Genomic DNA, 8,522 nt, shown 5'->3' with positions numbered 1-8,522 from the left:
CAACTGAGAGACTGGGAAGCCTCTGAGGCCTCTCTCTCGGTGCCTGAGGGGCAGCGCTTTAATGTCACAGAACACACTGCTGCCTGCTCGGGTTCCAGGGGTGCCGCATGAGAACTTGCCTCCATTACTAGCTAATGTCTGGCTCTAGCTCTTCTTTTCCCTTAAACTTGCCATCTACATGTTTTACATTAATTTGTTTCAGCCATCCCCAAAATGCATTTAGTGCTACTATGTTGAGGGGGGCTACAGCTACAAATAGGGACATTAGGGCAGGAGGCGCCCAGTGCAGGGTGGTACCGAGAGTGTCTGCGGGCAAATTCACAGAGACAGGAAAGCTCCTGGGAGCGCACTCACTACCCTTGGCTATACTAGCATCCAATAGAAGTGAATTTTGTCAATCTATCATATGCTGTCTATAAAAAAGAAAAAGAAAAAAAAAAAGAAATTGGGTAATCCTCCCGTCCCACTCCCTGTAGAAAAGAAAGCTCTAGTGCATGTAAACGTGGTGCTGGACTGAGCTAGCCTTTGTAAAAATGCAGTCTATGCCAGGAGGTGTTCAGTGGACACTGTTCTTCCCAAACTGGGAACACCAACACTGGACCTCGGTCATGTGCTGAGGACTGGAGTTTGTTACTAAAAATGACAGGGAAATCACTTTTCAGGAAGTGCCCACCAGCTCCCCTCATGGCTACTAGTAACACCGCACAAGTGGGTGGGGTATAGGCGCGGTGGAGCACTGCTCTAATAATAGGCTATTAGCTAGGAGGGATGGACACAACTTCTGAGCTTGAACTAATGGCCAAGTAGATCTGATGATAAGAGTTTCTTTCAGAAAGTCTTCTAGGATGATTTTATGATTTTTCTTCTCCAAATATGATGTTTGCTTAAATATATGGTAGAGTGTATCTCTTTAAAACATGAAAAGTTCTTAAAATATATTAGCAGGTCATTATATCACCGATCCTTTTAATAGTTTTAAAATATCCCAAAGGGGGATAAATATTAATCCATCCACTGAATTTCCTTTACTGCTTTTTATATATTGATTTGCATATGCAAAATAATGCATACTCATGGAAGTCTGAACTCCTATGGTGACCTCAACAAGTCTGAGTCAATTCCTAAAATAGGCAATGGTAAAAATACTGAAAGACGCTGTACCACATATAGGCTGACAAAAATGCAAAAGCCTGTATGAGGAATATCCACGTGTTGCTGAGGTTCATCTCCCTGGAAACAGCTTCCTTCTGGCCCTTGGAAGGTGGAAAGGCTCCTAAAAGACAAGACAAAATATTATTTTGTTTTACTGTAATGGCAGGTCTCCTGGAATAAAAGATGAATATTAGTTTAACTAGAGCTGGCGGGTTTTTTTGAAAGCCTCTTCTGTGACCTTCCACTGTACCTGAGGACAGATCTCATGTGAAGTACAATTTCTGAGCTGCCTGGCCCTACCCAGCATTCCAGCCTCTGCCTTTATTCTTTCTGCTGGAATGTTCTCCCACCTTCTCAGTGAATAGCTAATCCACTGGCATCTTCCCCATTCTCAGAAAAAATGCCCACCACCCTGCTTTGCCTTGGACCTTGTCACTCCTCCAGGTTTACTTCCTTCCTGCAACTTTCCCTAACCTGCACCTGTCCTTCCTATTAACAGACTTGTTATCTGTTTCCCATTGGAGTAAAATCTGCAGAAGCATAAGCAATCTATCCACCTTCTTTGCCACTGGATCCCTAGAGATTTCCCTGGTGGTCAGGATATAGGATCTGTGAAACTGCTATCAAATAAATTTTCAAACAGCCATATTTACTTGTTTATTTATTTAGCAGTACTGGGCATGGAACCCAGGGGCATTCTAAATCCGAGCTACATCCCCCAGCCCTATTTTTTAAATTATTATTCTTAGCCAGGCATGGTGGCGCATGCTTGTAATCCCCACACTTGGGAGGCTGAGACAGGAGGATCGCACAGGTTCAAAGCCAGCCTCAGCTACTTAGTGAGGCTCTCAGCAACTTAGTACGACCCTGTTTCCAAATAAAATAGAAAATAGGTCTGGGAGTATAGCCCAGAGAGAAAGCCCCTGCTGGAATGCTCTCCCACCTTCTCAGTGAATAGCTAATCCACTGGTATCTTTCCCATTCTCAGAAAAATGCCCACCACCCTTCTTTCCCTTGGCCCTTGTACTCCTCCAGGTTTATTTCCTTCTTGCATCTTCCCCTTTGTATCCCCAGTACCACCAAAAAAAAAAAAAAAAAAAAAAAAAAAAAAAATCTTTATTTTGAAACAGGGTCTCTTCAAGTTGCAAAGGGCCTCACTAAGTAGCAGAGGCTGTCTATGAACCGTGATCCTCCTGTCTCAGCCTCCCAAATGATGGGATTACAAGTGTGCCCCACTATGCCCAGCTAGCATAATTTATGCGAATCTCTTTTTCTACAATTTCTTTTTTTGGTTTGTGGAAAGCAGTTATATAACACTGACATTTTAAAGAGGCAGTATGGTTTATAAAATATCTCTCAATAATAAAAAAGAAAAAACAGTGTAAACAGATGCCTTTGAGTTCTCTTCTGGAAAGGAAAGCTACATTGCTTCAGAACAGTATTGCCTACGGTCATCTTTAACAGTCTCAGCATTCAGACAATCTTTGTCCTTGCGGATTAATCCCCTAAGGTAAGCTGATTCATGAGGGGATTTGCTGCTCACAAGCAATTTACAGAGTGCACTTTGAAGTTTCAAGGTCTAGTATGCAAACTGCTTTCTTAAAAAGAGGCTTCCATTATTATTGCCACAATTTAGGCCAAATATCATAAGGTAAAAAATTGAGTTAGAAAAAGGAGAGAGACTTTGCTGGCCTCTTATCTCCTCTTATGCCCTTTCAGCCTTCTGATATTCTAAACACCATGACTACTCTCAGACCCAGGACAGTCTTCTGTTTGCCTTTACCTCTATTAAGGTGTTAGAAAATAGGCCAATTAGCTGGGCGTGGTGGCGCACGCTTGTAATCCCCGCGCTTGGGAGGCAGAGACAGGAGGATCGCGCAGGTTTGAAGCCAGCCGCGCTGGCTTAAGAGACCCTATTTCCAAATTAAAAAAAAAATGTAAAAATAGGTCTGGGAGTGTGGCCCGAAGGTAGAAGGGCTTCCGGGAACCCCAGTACCACCACCACCAAAAAAAAAAAAAAAGAAAAAGAAAAGAAAATCGGCCAATTACACAGAAATTCACGAGAGCATTTGGTACTACCTGGTATTCTACCAAAGTTAATTTCCTTCTTTTCTAACTACTTTCTTCTTCCCCTCCCATTTTTCTTACTTTACTGTAATATTTTATAGACTGTAAAGGATATTAAGGAAAAAGAGCTTAGGATAGACCCCCCCCACCCAAGAAGAAAAGTCCAAGTTTGTATCTATGAAAATTTAAAAAGTAAATTTTATCTCTTCCTGTAAAGAACAAGCATGTAAAAATGCAGTTAAAAATGATCTCAAATGGCTACAATATATTATTTAATCAATCAAGTGCAATGTCAAACAAATGTATTTGCTATTTCATTAAATACCCAATACAGGGCTGGGGATACAGCTCAGTGGTAGAGCACTTGCCTATCATGTGCAAAAGGCCCTGGGTTCCATAACCAGCAACTCCCCTCCCCACACAAACAGTAGAATTACAGAATACTCCTTATGATCGTATATGAATGACTGCAGTGGTTCAGACTCTGTTCCTATGTGACATCATCCTCATCATATGGTCCTTGAACAGAGGCTAATGAAGAACCTAAACAAATTAACCTTTTTTAATGTATGTGTGATTGTGTGTGTGTGTGTGTGTGTGTGTGTGTGTGTGTGTGTGTGTGTGTGTGTTTATTACTGGGGACTGAAGCCAAGGGCATTCTTTACTTTGAGACCGGTCTCCCTAGGTTGCTGAGAATCTTGCTAGATTGCTTAAGCTGTCCTAGAAACTGCAATCCTCCTGTCTCAATCCCCCAAAAACTGGGATTACAGGAATCTGCCACTATGCCTGGCTTCATAAATTTGTTTTATAAATTCTAAGGTAAAATATCTTCTTCTTTCTTTTTCTTTTTTTTTTTTTTTTAGTGATACTGGGGATAGAACCCTTCTACTTCCAGGCTACACTCCAAGACCTATTTCATATTTTGTTTGGAAACAGGGTCTCTTAAACCAGCGAGGCTGGCTTCGAATCTGCATGATCCTCCTGTCTCCGCCTCCCAATCGTGTGTGCCACCACGCTCAGCTGAAATACCTTAAATACAGAAATAACTTTGATTTTTTAGGGCATCTAAAGATTGGAAAGGTGGTTATCTTCCCTAAAGCATACATTTGAAATTTCTGGTAACTTTCAAAATGTATATAATAGAAGATTCTGTGTACCTGTTTCATAAAAATGGGTTAAGAGGTCCTCTTTTTCAACAAACCGTTGATAGAGCCAATTGGCAAGGTCATCATTCTCCAGGGGTACATCTTTAGCTGGAAAGATCCTGTTAAGAAGAAAGGAAAAAATTACTTGAATTCAGAAATAAAGATTTCTCAGAACCACAACTTAATATTGGTACTGAGTGAAAAGCTGAGTAAACTTACAGAACCCCTTTTGTTTTTGCAAGAGTTGGTCTGAACTTCTCAAGACCTCTTGGCTTTTTTAAAATGTTTTGATTATACAACAGATTAATTGATGTGTTCATTTTAAGATTCACTAGAGTATTATGTGTTAGGTATAGTTCTAGATGTTAAAAACATACTCTTCAAGCCAGGTGTGGTGGCGCACGCTTGTAATCTCAGCATTTGGGGGGCGTTCGCGGACAGCCTCAGCTACTTAGTGAGGCCCTCTGCAACTCAGTGAGACCCTGTTTCAAAATAAAGAATAAAAAATTGGGCAGGGGTTGTGGCTCAGAGGTTAAATGCCTCTGGGTTCCACCCCCAGACCTGCAAAACAAACAAACAAAAACAACAAAAAAACATACTCTTCTTTTTTCTTTTGTGGTACTGGGGATGGAATACACCCCCAACCCATTTTTTATTTTGAAACAGGGTCTCACTGAGTTGCAAAGCGCCTCACTAAGTAGCTGAAGCTGTCTGCGAACTGCAATATTCCTGTCTCAGCCTCTCAAATGCTGATATTACAAGTGTGCACCACGTCCAGCTTGAAAACATACTCTTAAATTGTTCTGTCTCTACAAATAATATGCCTTTCCAGGTTTGTGGGTTTAAGTGGGAATGGTATGCAGGACAGGTGAAGTCTTAAGATATAGATCATTATTCTGGGTGTGGTGGTGCACACTTGTAATCTCAGTACTTTGGGAAGCTGAGACAGGAGGATCGCAGGTTTACGGCTAGCCTTAGCTACTTAGGCCCTCCACAATTTACACAGACTGTTTCAAAATAAAGAATAAAAAATAGGGGCAGGGGTCCAGCTAAGAGGTAGAAGACCCCTGGGTTCCATTCCATATATATATATACATATAGAGAGAGAGCACATTCAGTCATTTATTTAAATACAAGGTCTAATAATGCATCTTAGTAATGTTCTTTGATAGGAACGTCTGAAAACCAGACTGAATCTGCCCAAATGGGTAGCTTTTCATCAAGTATATATATACCTCCTGGCTCTGTATTTGACACCTATACTTTTCATTCTGTGAGGTCCTCTTGCTCCCATCCTGGTGATGTCCTATGCTCCTAAAACAGACATAGTATTTCTTATACTCTATGTCTTCCTTTTCTCAACTCATCTTTTTTCTTTTTCTTCCGGTAATGGGGCCAAAACCCAGGAATTCTATGGCCTCTGAGCTCCACTGCCAGCCTGATTTTTTATTCTTTATTTTGAAAAAGGGTCTCACTAAGTTATGAAGGGTATCACAAGTTGCTGAGGCTGGCCAGTGTCTGCTACCACACCTGTCTTTTCTCTACTTATTTTGATTGAGCATATCTTCCAGAAGTTTCTTGAGAAAGTATACTTAAATTACATCTGTTCCAGTGTCTTTTTCCCAGGAGTGCTGGGGAATCAAAGCCAGGGCTATGTGTACTCTAGGTAAGTACTCAACCCTTGAGTCTCAGCCCCAGCTTGCCAAGCCATCTCCTAGGCTTGTTTTAGTCTATCTTTTACAATACAGATTATCAGTTAACAGCTATCTGCTAATTCTTTGTGGCTTGCTCACATTTACAGATATGGATGAAACAGGTAGCTGAGCCTCACTGAGGACTGTCTAGCTGAGCCATATAAAATCGTCTTTCCAGCCAGGCATGGTGATGCACGCTTGTAATCCCCATGCTTGGGAGGCTGAGACAGGAAGATCACGCAGGTTTGAAGCCAGTCTCAGCTGGCTTAAGAGACCCTGTTTCCAAGTAAAATATAAAATAGGTCTGGGAATAGGCCCTGAGGTAGAAGGCCCCTGGGTTCCTTCCCAGTACCAACAAACAAACAAACAAACAAAATGGTCATTCCTTTTGAACACACCCACTTTCCCAGGGAAAGATTCTCTAAATTCCTGCTTAAAGAATGAAGGTTCCTGGTTGGTCAAGAGATAAGAGGGCTGGAATTTCACCACTGGACGTGACAATCCTTCATATGCTGTGTCCACTAAGAGGCCTCTGCTTCAGCAGGCCTGCAGCTCCTCAGCACAGAGTTCCTACTTCCTTCCGTAGAGTAAACCTCCAGTATTTGCTACGGAAGGAGATGAATAGTCATTCAGATGTGGGGTGCAGGGTGGGTTCTTGGAGGGCCTGAATTCTTCCCAGATTCCCACTGCCTGTCCAGGTTTAACAACACTTTTAGCCTCACCTTCACAGGCTCTGATGCTGCCCGCATTCAGGAAGCCTATGGTATAAACCAGGTGAGTTCTTGGCCTTTCCCACAGCTGGCTCAGAGTTTCATCACATTATTTCTTGTTCCATCTATTTCCAATGCGCCAACGTTTGTTGCTAATGCTCTCCTACTATCCCTTGTGGGTTTATATCTTAAGAACTCATCTAACCGGGTGAGGTAGCACATGCCTATAATCTCAGTACTTGGGAGGATGAGATGGGAAGGTCACAGGTTCAAGGTGGTAAAATTTCAAATGCCATGAGGAAACGTTCTGTGTTCACCATACAATGCTAAGCTCACATCTCCTCACCCTGTTATATCTTGGCCCCTCAGTTGCAAAAGGTCTAACTCCCTCCATCTCAGGCCATCATATCCACTTGAGTGGATTTGAAATAGAAATAATAAAAAAGAAGCAGCTTTGTGAAGCTCCTTTTCTTCTTTCTTTCTCTAAGAAGTCTTTTTAGGTATCTGCCATTTATATATAAGGGTTAGGCTCAATTTAAGTCAATGAATGAGGGAATCTCTGTATCTGCAAAGGAACCTTTTAACTTTAATTTGCAGCTAATGAAAGCAAATTGATGCAACTAATGACAATTTCATTACAACTCTTCCTATGCTTACACTTTGGACTTTCTTGCCATATTACCCTGGATGGTACCTTTAGTACCATGTTAAATACAAGTAGTGATAATAAACATCCTTATCTCTCATTCTTAATCTTTCAGCAGGAAATATCTAATAGCTCACAATTAAGCATGATATTTGCTGTAATTTTTTGTAGATACTATTAATTGGGTTATCCTCTTCTATTCCCAGTTTGTTCAGAGAATTTTATTTTTATCATGACCATGAATTGCATTTCACAAAAAATTTCCATCTCTTCAAATGCTTATATAATTTTTCCATTTAATTCTGTTAATGAGACAAGTTACATTGATTTTGAATTCTAAAACAAATACTTGGAAACACTTGCTATATAACATGATGTATTTTTCATATATTGCTGGGTTCAGTCTTAGATCTTTAACCAAGCAAGAGGGTTGCCTGTAAATTCTTCTTCTTTTTTTCTTGCGGGTCTGGAGATGGAACTCAGGGGCATTTGACCTCTGAGCTACACTCCCTGTCCTATTTTTATTCTTTATTCTGAAACAGAGTCTCACTAAGCTGCAGAGGGCCTCACTAAGTAGTTGAGGCTGTCCACGAACCACGATCCTCTGGTCTCAGCCTCCTGAATGCTGGGATTAGAGCATGTGCCACCATGCACAGCCTAAATTCTTTTTTATAATGTCCTTGGTTCAAGTTTTGGTATCTGTAACCACACTTTCATGCTTGGAAACTCCTGCTATATAACATGATGTATTTTTCATATATTGCTGGGTTTAGTCTTGGATCCATAGTCAAGCAAGAGGTTTGCCTGTAAATTCTTTTTTATAAATGTCCTTGGTTCAAGTTTTGGTATCTGTTACAATGGACTCATGAAACAAACTCAGAAGTATCCTTTCTTTTTCTATGCTCTGGAAAAGTTGCAACCCATGCCATTTTATTGTCTTTTATGGGGGGGGGTCTCTTTTGAAATTAGGGTGCTGCACTTTCACAATGAGCTACATCCCAGTTCCATTATTTTAGTCTTTTTAAAGATTATAGAATCTGCAGTGATATTCCTTTTCATTCCTTATACTAATAATGCAGGCTTTCCCATGCCATCTTGATCAGAATGG

The 8,522-nt window shown here is 40.9% G+C and overlaps 1 protein-coding gene across 1 annotated transcript in view; it reads right to left on the bottom strand.

Moving 5' to 3' along the window:
- Positions 1–1,121: 1,121 nt before the first annotated feature.
- LPGAT1 (lysophosphatidylglycerol acyltransferase 1) overlaps positions 1,122–8,522 on the bottom strand; it is a gene marked incomplete at its 3' end in the record, with an annotated part of 85,844 nt that continues 78,443 nt past the window's right edge. The window contains exons 6-7 of the mRNA XM_080698961.1: positions 4,377–4,483; positions 1,122–1,273 (exon numbers count right to left, since the gene is read on the bottom strand). Of these exons, the coding sequence (XP_080555087.1) occupies positions 1,122–1,273; positions 4,377–4,483 (259 nt within the window). The remainder of the gene's footprint in view (positions 1,274–4,376; positions 4,484–8,522) is intronic.

Source organism: Muscardinus avellanarius, assembly GCF_963383645.1.
Source record: "Muscardinus avellanarius genome assembly, chromosome: 7".
Classification (NCBI taxonomy): domain Eukaryota; kingdom Metazoa; phylum Chordata; class Mammalia; order Rodentia; family Gliridae; genus Muscardinus; species Muscardinus avellanarius.
The sequence above is the reverse complement of the archived record's forward strand: the minus strand, read 5'-3'. Positions and strand labels throughout refer to the sequence as shown.